Here is a 16,568-nt window from a genome sequence, read left to right as displayed (position 1 = left end):
TTAAAGTGTTAGAGAAATACAGGTTCTGGAGACTGCGCAACACTTGGAGTATCTTTAATGTGATCGACAAACAAGACGTTGAATTTATGGAGAGCTCTGCTAGCATGGGGCTAGAAGCATGCAGGCTCAACTCAGTGTTATTAAACATAGGTACCCTAAAGGGACCTGTTGAAAATAAAATCACTTTCTCCCCTGCTGTTTTCTAGATACACTTTCTATCTCCCTTGAAATGAAGCATAGCAAAGAATAGGAAAGAGGTACCCAAGAGAAAGTATTAGGATCAATCTATCAGGTTAAGATGCCAAATCACCGTGATATCTATGTAGGAAATACGAGTATCGCTGCTGTGAGACTCTGAGTCACTCAAGATTCATAGATACGTCCCTAAATAATGTCATTTCTGCCAAAACTTGCACCACTTTTTACTCCTGCTACCCAGCAAGAGCCCGATTTTGCAGGAGATCTCACAGCATGGCTGCAAAACCTCCGTGTGCATCGACCACGGAGCCATCGGGATGACTAATTGATTTAGGTCTTAAGGATGTCATGTGTGTTTTATCAAGAGCAATTCTGGGTGCTCCTTACATCTGGTGCCAGCCCATCCATTGCAGCAGGCTGTCCACTTAGCATCCTCTCTAATTATACTGACTGATTCAGCACAGGCTCTACGGCTATTCAGTCGGCTTCTTCCCTAGTAATTTCCATCAGAAAGAAAGGTCACGTACAGTTTATTGGGTCTTATTCCAATAATTCTCAGATTTTTTTTTGCATTCTTTTGTTTCATTAAGATACACAGACGTTGTACAGCTTTTGATTCCTTTTAATGCCTCACTGGAAACATGAAAGATTTGACCTCTTCAAAAGACTTGGCCTAAGATGACTCAGATTATCGTGGGCTCAAGTAAATATTCTCCCAAGTTCACAGCCTCTTAGGTACGGTATTGCTGCCGCATGGAACAAGGGCCCGGATTCTGCTTCCAGGAGAAATCACAACCATGCTGCTCCTTTTTTGCTTAAGGCAGCAAGACATTATTTGGTTTCGCATTCTGCTGAAGTGGAAGCCAAACCACTTCAACTGTGAAAACCTAAGTCCAGGAATAATCTGGCTGACAGAGATTAAAACCAGCTATTTTCTTAGAGAGTAGTTCTAATGATACAAAGAGACAGGACAAAAAAAATAATAATAATAAGATGTATTAAAAGCAGGTGAATAGGAATGAGGAGCAAGGAGGAAGAGAAAAGGTCCAGAAACTGGGTCTTTATTGTACTAAGACTGGCTTTTCTGTGGGAAAAACATCTCGTTTTTGATGGGATGGGTATTGTCTAATTGTGGCTTTGCATGCTGTTTTCTACCTAAAATTGTTCAGTTTTTGGAGTTTTTTCATCTTTTAGGCACAAACTGTGGTGCCACCAGTGAACCTGCGTTCACAAAATGCGAGGTTGCTGCGGTCTCCAGGACTTCCCCCAGCTTCGGGAGCAGAAACCTTTTCGTTCCCTCCCTCCAACTGCCAGACAGAGACAGCATTTATGGAAGAAGAAAGAGTTGAGACACCAAAGGTACATAAAAGCATAAAAGAACCCTACTGTTGTGTCAAAATTTAGTCAAACTAAAACAAGATTGCTGCTTGTTGAATTAACTGCCTAGCAAAAGCCCAGCCAGCGGTAATATCTCTAGGTGAACAACTAAAGGAAGATCGCTTCCTTTGCTGACGGGGAAGAATGACGTTGGTCATCCTAGCACAGAGCTGGAGTCGAGGCCAGAACCTTTGCTAATCCAAACCCATGTCAGTTCCTTGACCTCAGTATCCCTCCTGTGTCTTTTAACCACAGAACGGTTTGGGTGGAAGGGACCTCTTAAGGGACCTTTTAGTCTTTAGATATCTTTCAGTAGATCAGGTTGCTGAAACCCCTGTCCAGCCTGCCCTTGAACACCTCCAAAGATCCACAGTTTCTCTGGGCAGCCTGTTCCACTGCCTCACCATCCTCAGCGTAAAAAATTTCCTTCTTATATCCAATCTAAATCTACCCTCCTTCAATTTAAAACTGCTGCTAACCCTCCAAAACTGACGGCTGGCCTCTGCTCTAACTCCCTGAGCGCTCTTCGTGCTGAAAATCGAGAGGAACCTGCCCAGCTGCTCATCCAAAAACTCAGAAAAATGAGAACAGGGGGATGCAATGGAACATGTGCTGCCCTTGCCAGCTAAAGCTATAAAAATACTACACTCAAAAGTCATTATCTACCGATTTCATAATAAGCCAGCCAAAAGAGTTACATTTTATTAATTTTTGTGTTGAATGGTAAATAGCCTGCAGGACCTGCGGACTGTCAGGAACTATCAGAGCAGCAGCATCTCAAGTAGGCGGTCGCGGTTCGCAGCTAGGCCATTCCTGTAACTAGGACTGCCTGTAAACTCTCCTCTGGAGACCCGTCAGATTGCAGTCCCATCTAATGGGTTTTGTTTCCTGTAATCAGACGGGAAGACTTGGTGTAGGCTTCCCACACCTCCCAGTTACCAGCCTGAGCTGAGCTCACGTAATGGGACGTGACGGCTCCGCAGCCGTACAAACGTAGGGTTACAGCCGCGGCTCTCCGAAGGGAGCTTCGGGCTGATGCTTTTTGCCATCCGGCTCTGAGCTCGGTGACAACTCTCTGCAGGGCAGCAAAGACCAAGTGAAGTGCATGGGGGGTGGCAGCGGGGATAAAACTCAGGAGCATTTGTGAGGAAGGGGAAATTGCTTATGAGAACTATTTTTATGAAATGTATTATTCCCGTGAAACTTTTATTGTTCTCTCTCCTACCACATCATATTATAGCTTTCGTTTTAGCATGTTGTATTCTGCCTGCTGCCAGACAGGATTTTGATTTCACACTTACCATTTTGAAAGTTTTATTTGTCATTTAGTGGTTAGTTTCTGACACTAAGAGTGCGGCCCTGGATCTCATCGCTGTTGTAAGTAACAGCTTGTGTGGTCCCTTGCAGCTGGAAACCAAAAAGTGGTTCAAAGAGATTTGGAAGTTAACATTTCAAACTTTATTTTGTATTCTCCTTTGCTTTCGTGCTTTTATAGATTCAGTTTGTCCAGAGTAAAATCAGTAAATGGTGACTACAGGGAGATGTCAAATCACAACTGACTCGGGAATATTTCAGTGTCTGAGTATTACAGACCATAGCTGCTAAAACTTCCAGGCTCTGGTCCATGTGCCATGGTAAACTGTAAAGAGCTGGCTGCACGCGTGCTCAGCTTTCCCTTTTAGCAATTCACTAAATATTCTTTCCAGTGCTTTTGCTGCCATGTGAGTAGAAGGCATTTGAATGGGAAAGTCACAAATGGAAAGGAAAGTGTGCAAGAAATTAAGCTGAAAGATAAAATACATTAATTTAAAATAGGGGCACCAGATCCAGAATTTTCCTGTGCCAATATCATTGCTATACTGAAGCTCAGAATTTTGATAGCATTGCTCAATACTGCTTTAAATGCTTCCCCAGAATACTGCAATATAGGCTGCTGCTAGGATCCTTTGTTAACAGCCACTGTTAAGGCAGTGAATCTTCTTTTCCAAATACACCAGTCTTGGAAATACCAGAGATCTTGGCTAAAGAAAATCAGGGAATGGTTCATCAACAGTTTTACATAAAATCACCTGGAGCAGTGGAGTTTTATGCTAAATCAGGAGTATAAAAACAGAGTAAACACAGAAATAAAATTCTAGGAGTATTTCAGATTGGAAAGGTAGGTCTGAAGGCCATCTCGTCCAACCTGTCACTAAAAGCAGGGCTGACGTCAAAACTAGATGACACTGCTCAGAATTGAGTGAATCCAAGGAAGGGGATTCCACAGCCTCTCTTTGTGGAAGAGCAGTTTAAGTCCAATGGACTTCTGCTGGAAAGGGTGCGTTTATTGTATTATTCTTGAAGACGTCTCGGCAGTTCTGCAAGAACACTAGTGAATTAAATACAAGACTACTTCTTTGCATAGTCCTTATTTGAGCAAGATAAATGAGCAAGGTAAGTATAGTAAGGGGAATAATCTCGTACATTCTGTAAATATTTGTATTTGACTGAGCTGGCAAAGTTGGTTTGTTGTTTTGTTTTTGTTTGTTTTAAACAAGAAAGAACAGCCCTGGAGAACACAGTGCTGGGCAAATAAGAGTGTTTAGAGTTAGGGATTCAAGTACCAAGAGAATGTCAGTGGTGATACCACCTGGAAGGGTTCCTTTGTCTTGTGCAGTTCTTAGCAAGTCTTACTTAACTCAGCAGGTTATGGGGAAGTTCATGCATTTAAATGACCAGGCTGCCTTCAGCCTACCTGGTAGGCAGAGATTTCCTACACTTGGGGTTGATGCCGTGTGCAAGTAATTGAAAGCTGTCCGTCTTCTCCTCGTGACATTTAGGTAAATGGCTGCCTGCTAGATCCCGTACCTCCCATGGTGATGAGGAAGGGCTGCCAGTCACTGCCTACCAGCATGATGGAAACGTCTATCGACGAAGGGATAGAGACAGAAGGCGAGTCAGAGGATGACCCTGCACAGGCATTTGCAGCCCTCCAAGCAGCTCGCTGTGGGAAGAGACGTCACACTCTGGCAGAAGTTACCAACCAGCTGGTGATGGTGCCAGGCACAGGTACGGAAGTCAGCACAGATATCTCAAAGCCCATTTCCTGCTCTCCGTATGCAATCTAATAAGCCCAGGAGGAAAAACACTGGCTTTTTAAAGTGACAAGCACAAGACAGAGTCTCTTGGGTTTTTCACTTCGCATTTGTTAGAAAGGCCACAGGAAAAAGCAAAAGAAAAAGAAAAACAACCCCAAATGTGCTGTACAGGTAGTGTAAAATCAAAGCCACAATTAAAACAGCCGGCTATGGCCATGTACCAACAGCAACTGGTGAAGTCTTTCAAGCTGGGGACATTTAGTTATGTGAGAAAGAACAAGCCAAATCCTTCATCCCCTAAAGACATGCTGGGAGAGGACAGGGGAAAACAAAACCCTCTGGATTCTTGGGTATCCCAAAACCAGCAAGGTGACCCAGCCTAGCAGCTCAAGCTATAATCTTGTCAGAATCACCTACAAAAAGCACTGAATGGTGAACATCACCTGCATGGTGTCTTAATGCTGCAATAACGTAAAAACCTGCAGTAAAAAAATACATAAATAAAATCCAGTACTGCAAGTGTTAAGTTACAATTATTTTATGAAACTTATTTTTTTGTTTCACTTCATCCAAGACAGTCACTGGAGACACTGTTGGCAGGAGTAGCTCAAGTCTGTGGCACTTCTGCCTTGCTAAAGCACTGCTGCACTCTCCTATTCTGGCTTTTGTGCTTTTTGTCACAGGGAAGGTCTACTCGTTGGATGAGAACTCATCTCTGGGCAGCATTGATTCGGAGTATGACATGGGCTCCATTCAGAGAGACGTCAGCTACCTGGAGGACACCCCATCCTTGAAGGAAGTGGTGCTCACCACCCAGCCAGCACCCAGGATGACGCCACCGTTCATCGGCCTGAGACCTGCCAACCCGGCCATGCAGGCGCTCACCTCCCAAAAGCGAGAGACCCACAACCGCTCTCCCGTCAGCTTCCGAGAGGGGCGCAGGGCTTCGGACACGTCCCTCACCCAAGGTAACAAATGTGCTGCATGCACCACGGCACCCTGGCTGTTGCGCAGCTCATCTCACGTTAACCGATTTTCTGACAAGGGGTTCTGCTCAACTCTTGTACAGGAATTGTAGCATTCAGACAGCACCTCCAGAATCTGGCCCGAACCAAAGGAATCCTGGAACTGAACAAAGTCCAGCTGCTGTACGAACAGATGGGAGCGGAAGAAGAACCTGCCCTGACATCAACCGCCACCCAGCTGCAGGACCTCGTCAACAGTCCTCCGCAGGTACTGACACCAAAAAGAAATCTGCTCGGTCTTTCAGGTGCTAATGCTCTGGGACAGACAAAGAGAGGATAAGGTGTTCTGGAGATCTGAGAAGGGCTGTTTTACAGATCAGGTTCCCTCCTCTCCTTTCTGGCTCTTGCAGAATGGAGACTGGGCATTTGCAGGTTAGCCTTTGTATCCTTATGGAAAGCTAACAAGGCTATCTCGTGGACTCTGAGTCCAATGGTCTGTTATTGCTTTTAATTGAATGTTGCTTTAGATTTAACAAAGCCCAACTAACACCTTTCTGTGTTGGAATCGGCCTGCTGTAACTAAGAAGTGCAAAAGCTGAGAGATAACGGTTAGCCTGATTTGTATAGTGAAATACTAAATAGCTTCTACCATTTCCCTAATTACTTGTTTGGAATGGAGCAGGTTGCAGGAAACGGGAATAATGACTTTGCTAGACCCCATGAATAAAGTAAGTAAGCAGCACGCAGGCACTGTAAGCACCTAATGTTCCAGATTAAGGCTGCTATTCTTACAGCTCCAGATCCATTTCTGTCTGCCTGTTTGCTGCAAAACTTCACTCTGGCAGCCACAAAGTTGTGATGTTTTCACGAGAATCTCCCACTTGATGTAAACATCCTGCAGTGCTCATGGTATCCTCTCGACAACAGTTGACTCCCCTCCCATTTCAGCACTCCTCCTTGCTGGAGATGCTGCTCTGTGCTTATCCTTTCCACCCCTGGAAAGCTTTTCACAGCTACAAAACTGAATGCAAAGCCACAGCGGCACAAAAGCACACGCAGAGGTTGGGCAGTGCTAACTCAGTACTGTTGGTGTTTCAGAGGGAGGCAAGTCACAAAATACATTATATATATAATGTTTTGCGTACAGATGTAAACCCGTAGCGTTTTGCAGCACAGATAGTTCAAAGCTTTGTAATTTAGGCTCCGCACCATGGAGGGAAAGCTGTGAGTGACGCCACAGACCCACTTCACACGGCAGCTGTGGAACCTCTGGCAGGGGAAAATCCTTAAAGAAAGGCTTGAGGCAGAAAAGCTTTTTCTGGGGATGAAAATTCTTCCTCTTCTCTCTGCAGGAGGAAACATCTCAGCAGCAGGAGGCTGCATCTGCTTTCCCTAGTGGTGCACATCCCCCATTATTATCCAGACGGCAGAGCTTAGAAACCCAGTTCTTACAGCACAGGCTCCAGGTACCATGCCTCCCCTCCGCTGCATTAAGCCAGACGCTGCTGCTACACAGCAGCCCAGCCCTACAGCTCTTGTTATTCTCCTCAAGAAAAAAAAAAAAATCAGTCAAAGGCTAAATTAGCAGAGAACAGCTGAATTTGAAATTATGCTGTGTTTGTCTTTTGTCAGATGCTGACCCTAATTATGCCAAATGCGTACTGTATCGCTGCTGTTTTCCTACTCTGTTACTGTACAGTGCTATTAAAGCAATTTGAGGTAACTGCTAGTGAATACATATTATCTGTGTTGCGCCCCATAAGGGGCATGCATCAGGATCTGAGGAGCATCTGCCCCACTTCTGACCCCCAGGGGCTTGCTGTTTCTCTTCCCTCTTCTCTGCTCACCCCTCTTTTTTTTTTTTTTAAACCATTTTTCACATAGTTTGAGTTTATTAAAACCAAACTTTTTTCCAGCACAGCTTCTCTTTCACTTGGGAAGAAATCTTTCTGTAGATGGTATTGTGTAAGTCCCTCATGCAAAGATGCTGTACAACCCAAGAGCAGAAGTCAGTAAGCAGTAGTGACGGTGGTTTTAGACAGCTCTAGTGACAGCTTCTGGAACTGGAGGTGGTCACTTAAACCATCATAAAGGGAGGCAACTGTCATTCACTTGCTTTCTGGATGGATGCATTAAAACAAATATAATTTACAACAGCACCGCTTCTCTTGCAGAAACCCACTCTGCTATCAAAAGCTCAGAATACTTGCCAGCTGTACTGCAAAGAATTGCCCCGGAGTCTGGAACAGCAGTTACAGGAGCACAGGTAAGAAGCTTTCTAACTATGCAGATGAGTAATGGAAGAACTGAGACAGTCTTGGTTTAGGAAGTCTTTGAGAAGGAAAGCTTCACTTTAAAATTTGTAATGTCACAGTTCTTTTCTTAAAGAGGGACAACAATCCTGCCACGAGTTTACAAAGTGCTGTGCTACAGGCTCTTTATCAGCTAATGCTGCTACGGTGCAGGTAGACTGCAGCTGCCTGCATGCTTCGTTTACTGCTAATGGACAACTGGAAGCATAGAGAAAGCTACTCTAGCAGTTACACTGTTGTATTCATTTTCTGCCTCATCCCCCCTACTCATTACATGTTGCAGTATTTATGCTAAGTCAGAACGTGGCTCATGGTTTTCCACCTGCACTCGTTTAGGAATTTCCTGTCTTGTTCCCATGGTCCATCAGTTTTACTGTAAAGAACACAAAAAGTGAATCAAGTTTTTCTTGTCACTGAAAGGTCAGAAGTGATGCTTCTTTGAAAAAGTTACAGTAAAGTAAAATAACTTAAGGGGGTAAATAGATTGCAAGTGTGCCTTGATACGTGTCTGTATTACAGCAGACTAGATTTTAATTGCCACGTTAAAGGGCTGTTGGCTCCTTATGAACGCATCATTTAGTAGTCATTAAACAAGCAAGCAAGATAGATACTAACCACAGCTATTATCCATGAGTTTCACAGAAGAATCGCAGAAAGAGAAAGGAAAACAACAACCTAGTTGCATGCTTTATAAAACTAAAACACTGAGGACTTGACCGTAATCTAGAATTACGGTCACTCCTGACAACTGATTAATTCTAATCAAGACCTTAACTGACACAACTGACAGCATTCAGAGCACCTTGGTATATTCCTTCAAGAAGAGGAGGTCTGCCTAAGCTGAGAAAGAACAGATTCCTTTTGTGAATGGTGTCGGCACGCGGCAGTACTCAGTTTCCTATTTCTGCATGCTTTGGGAATTGGCTGGCAGGAGACCTCCCCTTTGTCCTGTCGCAGGAATTTGTCAAAGGTAGCTGTGTCACCTGGCACTGCGTTGGAAATTCTTGTTTGTAAAGGGTCAAAACCATGGAGCTTCATAAGGCTTCACGGGGAGGAGAAAAGGAGTATGGGGGAGGGAGGCGTTGCTCTCTTCCCTTGGTAGCCACAGACGCTCGACTCTTCAGCTCCCCAGGGTAAATTTCAATAAATAAGCAAGAGTGCCCAGGAATTTTCCTGCTGGAACTGTTTGAGTGACTAGCACGCAGTACTCGTGCTAGTGCCTTGACACTTCAAAGGGCAAAAATAATTGCTGTTCGTGTCCTTGATTCAGGTTGCATCAGAAGCGACTCTTTCTGCAGAAGCAGTCCCAGCTGCAGGCCTATTTCAACCAGATGCAGATAGCCGAGAGCTCCTACCCAAGGGCAAGCCAAATGCCACTGTCATGCCAGGAGGAGCAGCAGCCGCCGCCGCCAGCCCAGCAGCAGCAGTCGGCCCCGTTCAGCTTGCAGCAGCCCCTGAGCCCCGTGCTGGAGCCTTCCTCGGAAGGAATGCAATACGACCCCTTCCTTAGCCACTACCCGAAGGTGCAGCTGGAGCCGCTGCCGCCCTCCCAGATCACCAGCTCGTCACGGTTGTCGGCACCCATCCAGGTGCAGCAGCCGCCCCAGCCCTTACAATATTCCTACCAGACTTGTGAGCTGCCTGTTGTCACCTCTTCCGAGCCAGACTTCCCCGAGCAGTGCCAGTATTCCCTGGAGCCAGCACAGCAGAGCAGCGCAGCGCTGCCCGACAGCCCGAGCAGCTCCGCATCTCACGAGCCCCAGACAAACTACGACCCGTTAACCCTCTCGGAATTGCCCGGGCTCTTTGACTGCGAAATGATGGAGACTGTAGACCCCCAGCACAGCGGCTACGTCCTGGTGAATTAATACCCCGGGGTGTCTAACATCAGAGTGGAAGACGGGACAAATGGAGAAGCATGTGAATTTTTGTTTTTGTTCCAACCCAAAAGTTTTCAACCCTTGAAGCAACAGGGGAGTTAAAAATCCACCTGACTGGGAAAAAAAAAAGCAGGAGATGGCTAGAAGGGTTTGGCCACTAGCTCCTCTTGCTAGTGGCTGGGGCTAGAGAAGAGGCAGTGCAGTTTGGTCCCATAAAGAACCAGTTTGCATAGAAGGAGAGGGGAAAAAAAGTGAGTTTTAAAGGAAGGAAATGGTCCCTTCCAAAAGGAAAAAAATAAAAAGGATAGCCTGGCAGCATTCATCTAGCATTCACTAGGAGAAAGGAGAAGGAATGCACATTGCATTCTACTTTTTGGCAATAAAAGCAATAGTTTTCATTGAAATTCAGACTAGATTTGGGTCTGAGCTGATGGCAACTGTCATACCCTTGAAACAGTAGCGTAAGGTGGATTTCAAGGGAAGTTGCACTTCGGCATCCAATTGCTGGTTAAGCTCCTGAGCTGCGACTCCTCCACAGTAAGCAGGAGACCAGCAGGCATCGCAGGAGCCTGCGCTTCCTCCTGCTAGCCAGCGAGCAGTTATTTCCCAAGCCGGACAAGGAAATTTTAATTGTTCACTAAGGGAAGCTTCTGGATCTTTGCTAAGTGACATACTGACTTCGTCAAAAGATACCTGGAACTGACGCAGGGCACCACGGTGATTTGTAGAGACCTCGGGGTGGGGCTCAGGAAACTGAAAGATAAAGGATTAGCTAACAGAGAGGGGGGGAGAAGTACCATGAGAAAATCAAGAGCTGTAGCCAGTGGCATCAAAAAAATCCACCGGGGTGGCGTTTGCAATCACCCCTTTTTGCAGACAGGCCTTCCTGGAGGGCTTGGTCTGGGAGAAGTTCTGATCACTGGAGAGGATCCATCTGTCCTTCTGCGGCATTTGAAAAACAAGCAAACAAACTGTGTTTTGAGTTTGCAGTATGTGTTGCTGGTGGTTTATTGAGCTTTGTATATTTGGACAATTATTTAGGGTTTTAGAACTTAAGGATAAAAACAATGAGCTTAAAAAAAACCCCTGTGAAGTGATAGTGCTGTGCCTTTTTCGGTTCTTTATCAGACTATATGCTTTTTTTCTGAAGAAAGTAGACAATACCCCATTTATATCCTTGCTACAGCCAAAGTCCCTTCAGAGCACACGTTCCACCATGTGGAACATAATGTTTAACTTCGTTAGTGTTTTGATTGTTTGTGTATATATAACATTGAAAGTATTACAGCAATATTTAGCATCACAAACTGTTGATGTATCAACCATTTCAACGAATACGAAACTCAACAAGCAGTTGTGTCCCCAGAACTTTCCATCACAAAACGTCAGTCATAGGAGGATTGTTCAGGAATCTGCAGGAAGTTCAGATCTCTGTAATAAGGGTTTTGTCTCAGGTCTCGAAATCTTGTGGGATATTGTCTGTCAGCCTGTAAGATGAGGCTCACAGCTAGACATTTCAGCCCTTCTCTGAGCAAACTTAAAGCACAATTGCAGATTCATTAAAGCACAAAGAATGGTGGAGAAACCGTGCTGATAGCTTACATAGAAAACACCACTATTTGCTGGAAAGTTTCTCCAGTATTACGTTTGGGGAGTTAAGGTCCTGGACACTACGAATAAAGAAGGCGTAGTCACCAACCACAAAGTTTGGGTGTTCAGGGCATGTAGTGACTTAAAATAGATAGACAAATATTTTAGTGTTCTAGATGCCATAGCAAAGCACTGGGTTGAGCAGGCAGCAGAAGAAAAAAACTAGAAGTACTTCTGATCCATTGGGTCTTCTGTGCGCGTGTCAAATCAGAGATCTTACCTAGCTAGAAAAAGGAGTTCTCAAAGCTGCTCTCTTTTCCTTCGCCAGAAAGGTGAAAAATCAGCCAGCATTTACAGCAATAAGACCCCAGTTAAACGGAGGCTAGGAGGACTTCAGGAGTATTGCAGGCTCTGGTCCAGCTGTGCGGCTGGATTCAATCCAGGAGTGCTCAGCTTCTACCTCGGCTAGCAAAGTGATTCTCAAGGCATCAGCAAAGGGAAGTTTAAAGAGCAGGGATCCCATCCACACGCTGATTGCTTATTAGATGCAAGATAAAGAGGGCTGGAAAGCTCTAGTTTAAATAGCTGAGATAGACAAAGTTCCTTAGGAAGGGAATTCCCACAGTAAACCCCTTTTCTGACAGGGTCAGTAGCTGTGGCACACAGACACCCCCACGGCCCCCCAGGTGACTAGCAAAGGGCCGGGGACCAGCTGAAGCACACGGTACCACCACAGACCAGGCGTTTCACTACTGCACAAGAGAAAAGGAGGCAACCACAAGTCCTGTCCTTTCACTCCTTGGCAGTCTCAGAGAATAACAAAATTTACCCTTTCTGTGATTCTAAGATCAGACAAGTGCTCGAGGAACTACAAAGCCAAAACGCGACCGGGACACAGCTGCAGCGACGGGCCCAGCTCTGCGCCAGGAGCTGGCTTACTGCCCTGACCGAGACCGCTTCCCTCCCTGTCCAGCCCCACCATCACCTCCAGTTCAGGACGCAAAGAGAAATAATTCTGAATTAACGGATTCATTTGTCAGAACGTGCCAAGTCGTCTCAGCTCCTTTGAGCCTGGCAGTGCTGGAAAGGGGGAAGCGACAGTTTTCGAATGTAGTTTAGACTGTTTCCCTCGACCAAGAGCCTATTTCACATCACACGTAATTTCCTTTAAGCCAATTAGAATAAAAGGCTTCTAATGCCTTCTAATAGAGCAGAGGATCCACTGGGCACCACTTCGTGGTCACGCTACTTTGAAGTGGCTTTTTTGTTCCAGTCTGTTACGTCTAACATTAGAGGACCGCGTACACTACTGTTAGAGTAATTCTTAGCTTTATTATCTCGTATTACAGGCTCCTTTGAAGAGACTTTGGTGTGATGTATTTGGGGTAAAAAATTTCATATGGAGAAAAGTGCAATATATGTGTGTGTGTGGTACGTTCTTTAATGTATTTTTTTAAGGAGTTAGAGGGTTTAGTCTCTGCTTTGGGATAAATGCACTAGTATTGTGAGCTCCAGTTTGGCAAGTTCATCTGTAGTATTTACATGCAACTGGTATGCTGGACTCTGTAAAGCAATTACAGTGTATTAATACAAAATAAAGAATATGTACATTTCATTTTTAAATACGTGGTGAGCTGACACAGCCTCTGCAGCCCTGTGTTCTTTAGCAGCTTCTTTATGCATTACGCAGCAGCTCGTTCCTCTCTGGCACCCCAAGCTGCAAATCACAGAGGGAAAATGCTGCCAAGGCTGGCTTCTCTGACTGAAGTTGGTTTCCTATCGCTGTAACGCGCACAGGGCAGTTGACACCACAAGATTCTCAAGGCAAATGGAGAAAGCATTCTAATAGTCTCACAAAAAATAACTGCATTTCTTTACTGCCTGCTCTGCCATGAAATCGGTCCTGTGCTTTAGGAGTACGCCTCCACTCTGAGAATACAAGACAGCTCTTCATGAGTTGCATCCCGTTCGCTACTTTCCTTGAAGCCTTTCACCTTGATCTAAGGTGTAAGAGGCTTACTTGGACTTGGCCTAGGACAATCTGGGACTTTCCTCTTAGAAAAGATTTTTCACTCCAGAACTACAAGCAACAGCAGCGAAAACTTCATCTTATTCTTTTGCTTGAAGCACTACACCACTGTTGAGGTAAAACAAAACATTGAACCACAAAAGTTCTCTGATAATTTAGGTAGAAAGTTCACATTTACAGAAAGAATGGGCAGCTCCAGAAGAGGCTCTGGGGGAAAAGCAAAATGCCGTGCTCTTCATAGAGGGAGCATCAGAAGCAAGAAGATACCTGAAGCAGGGAAAACATTCCATCACAGCTTCTTGCATAGGACTGCAACAAGAGTTACATGCCAGGAAAGATCATACAAGTGTGGATATGTGAAAAAATCTCAATAATTCTCTCCTTTATAACTCTAACATCATCCTTATGACCCCCAGGCTTTCTTCAATAAGAAATGCACAATGCTCAGAGATTCTTTGAACAGAAATGAGCTTAGAGCCCAGCAAATCGACCTAGCTTCCCACAAACCCTGCTGTCCCCGTCGCCTTTGTGCAGTGACCTCAACTGTAACTGGCCGTGAACAGCTGCAGCTGAAGGCAGCAGTTCTTGGTGTGACGCACGGGGACACAGAACACTTGGCACCAGATTTGGGGATTTTGTTTGTAGCGGTACTGACCGACTGATCGGCCTCCATACTGCCGTGAATCACGAGTGCCAAGAAGTCCTGAAACTACAGCTCGGGCTACCCGAGGTCGATACGCTCACTGCATCTGTTGGGGCTGCTTTCCCATCTACTCTACTCCCCGCTGTCTCCTAAATCTCCTGATAGAGTCTGGGGTGATGAGCCAAGGCAGAAGGGTGAAGCATGTTATCTGCGTGCCCCGCTTGCCCAGAGACGTCAGCCGGAGATAGGAGGATGAGTCAAGCTGCAGGGACCGGGGCTGTCACTCCTCCTCCGGCAGCGCCACGGCAGGACAGAAGAAATAGGATGTGCTTTCCATACACGCTCATTTGCTGCTAGCAGTCAGCGCAAAATCAGAGAAGGTGACACCTCGAGGGGTTGCCTCGGCCAACCTCACGAGCTGTCTGGAAGCCTCTCTCCCCCCGAAACACAAAGGCTAAGCCCTCCTTATCCCAGCGGAGCCAGGAGGAAGCCCTCCCCCTCGCCGGGATAAGTTCTGACTTACAGACTAGGTCACAGCCTTTAAACCCCGTGCAAAGTTGCAGAGCGCAGCGTTTCTCTGCCGGGCTGCGGGCCAGCAGCGCTCTCCTTTTCAGCGCTGCCTGGCTGACACCGCTCAGTTAAGTCCCTGGCAGATGGACCAGCAGCAGCCGGGCTGCCAGGGGAACACAACACGCACGGGGCAGCAGCCGACCACGGCACGACTTACGCACGGGGTGCGAGCAGAATGCTCACACGTCACTCGTGCTGTTTGGGCTTTGGCAGACTGAACTGAACAGTGAGGTGTATCCTCAGACCTCTTTGTCTGAAGGTCGTGCCTAAGACTTGTGTGGGTGCAAGCTTCAGCCTCTGCTTACCTTCCCCCAGCGTCCTGAACATATTTAAGATAAGCCTTGGAAAGCATCCCTGAGTCCTTTGGTATAGAGCAAAGCAGCAGCAAGGGCGATAAGCTGGTAAATGAGTGGAGAGCCTATGGAAGAACGGCTGCACTAGGGAGAGAGAGAAAGGGAGATGTCCAGGAGACGGCAGCAGGAGCTGACAGCCCCAGATAGTGAATACTCTAAAGAAAGACACAGACAAAACCCACGCGTGCTGCAAAAAAAAAAAAAAGATCCTCTGTGCAAAGAGAGCAGGAATGGCTTCTGCAGCCCAGAGCGCAGACACGTGGCCAGCAAAGCTCCAGGAGCAATACTGCTGCAGCTGGAAGCCTCGGTCTTGCAGGGCACCAGCCAAATCTTGGTTCCTCGAGGTGCGGGCAGGTCTGCCACTTGGGCTGGGGAGCAGCACCAAACAGGAACGGGGCCGCGTGCGGTGACCTGGAGCCGTACCCATGTGGGTGCTGGAAGGACCAGGGGCCCCTGCCCAGCTGCAGAACAGAGCTGGCCAAGTCCCCACAGGTCGGTCAGCTCAAGGTTAAATCTGCCCCTGCCCCCAAGCTCTGCTCTTGGACACCAACCCGGGGTTATCTGGCACAGCACAGGCAGGCTGCAGCGCTCAGCGCAGCCCGAGTAAACAGCAGTGCCCAGTCCTTGCCACCCAGGTACGTCACAGCCCTGCTTCTGCCCAGCTTGTGTCCAGCACCACCTGCACGCAGTGCCTGCACACAACACTGATTCGCTTTTCACTCACATCAGGGGGACGGGGGACTTGGAGCCCAGGGAATAGCCCTGAGAGGGGCCCCTGCCTTGCTGGGACCCCAGCGCAGGGCTGGTTGCATGCACACACACGCTCATTTCCTTCCTACATCTCCCCCTGAGGCAGATGTTCTCCCACAAGAGAACATGAGGTGCACAAAAGCAGTACCTAGAACTACAGGAGATCAGGATACAGGCACACTGAGACCGATCCCTGCCCGCTCCCGAGGGGGTCAGAAGGCACATCCGAATCCAGCACGTCGCCCCTGCCCTAAGAACAGCCCAGGAGATGTGAGCAGGACGCCGCAGCCATGGCCCCATCTTCCACCTCCGCCACTGCGAGGAATCCCAACCACATCACACGGAGACACGCATCTGGTGCTGTGAGCACACGGGCACGAGAGTGCAAGTGAGAGCAAGTTTGTTTTTAACTGAAACCCCATTTTCCTCTCCTGTAGGATCTCACATCGTCACACTGGCGTTTTCCACACTAACCCAAGAAGGTGTAGGAGTACTATCTACAGGCATAACTGCTGGACAACGCAAAAACGAAACACGTTTGCTAGGCTTTATGCTAGGGCTGTTTTGGGATATTTAAGGAAAAAACAATCAATCGGTCTTATCCTTAGAGATCAATGGCTGGTATTTCAAATAAGACTGGAGCAATGCTACGTGGCAAGCAGCAGGCAGAACTAAATTACCATCTTTGTGTATTTTCTAATAAGGGAGCAGAGAATGACCGTCCGGTCATTGACGAGAACACCTTAAACATGAAATTGAAACAGACTTAAGACTGAATGTAAGATTGTAGCAGGAATTATTCCCCCCCACGCACGCACTGTTTG

At 46.7% G+C, this 16,568-nt stretch overlaps 1 protein-coding gene across 2 annotated transcripts in view; it reads left to right on the top strand.

Annotated features, from left to right (window-relative positions):
- Positions 1-13,014, top strand: part of SIK2 (salt inducible kinase 2) — a 49,673-nt gene extending 36,659 nt beyond the window's left edge. The window contains exons 9-15 of one of the 2 annotated variants that reach the window (XM_040534575.1): positions 1,393-1,557; positions 4,395-4,623; positions 5,336-5,620; positions 5,722-5,885; positions 6,970-7,083; positions 7,792-7,883; positions 9,200-13,014. In XM_040534575.1, the coding sequence (XP_040390509.1) occupies positions 1,393-1,557; positions 4,395-4,623; positions 5,336-5,620; positions 5,722-5,885; positions 6,970-7,083; positions 7,792-7,883; positions 9,200-9,797 (1,647 nt within the window). In that variant the 3' untranslated portion in view covers positions 9,798-13,014. The remainder of the gene's footprint in view (positions 1-1,392; positions 1,558-4,394; positions 4,624-5,335; positions 5,621-5,721; positions 5,886-6,969; positions 7,084-7,791; positions 7,884-9,199) is intronic. The other variant, XM_040534576.1, reaches the window with a different exon arrangement.
- Positions 13,015-16,568: the final 3,554 nt, after the last annotated feature.

This window comes from Cygnus olor, chromosome 22, assembly GCF_009769625.2.
Source record: "Cygnus olor isolate bCygOlo1 chromosome 22, bCygOlo1.pri.v2, whole genome shotgun sequence".
Taxonomy (NCBI): domain Eukaryota; kingdom Metazoa; phylum Chordata; class Aves; order Anseriformes; family Anatidae; genus Cygnus; species Cygnus olor.
Note: the sequence above shows the minus strand (reverse complement) of the source record. Positions and strands in the feature narration are given on the sequence as shown.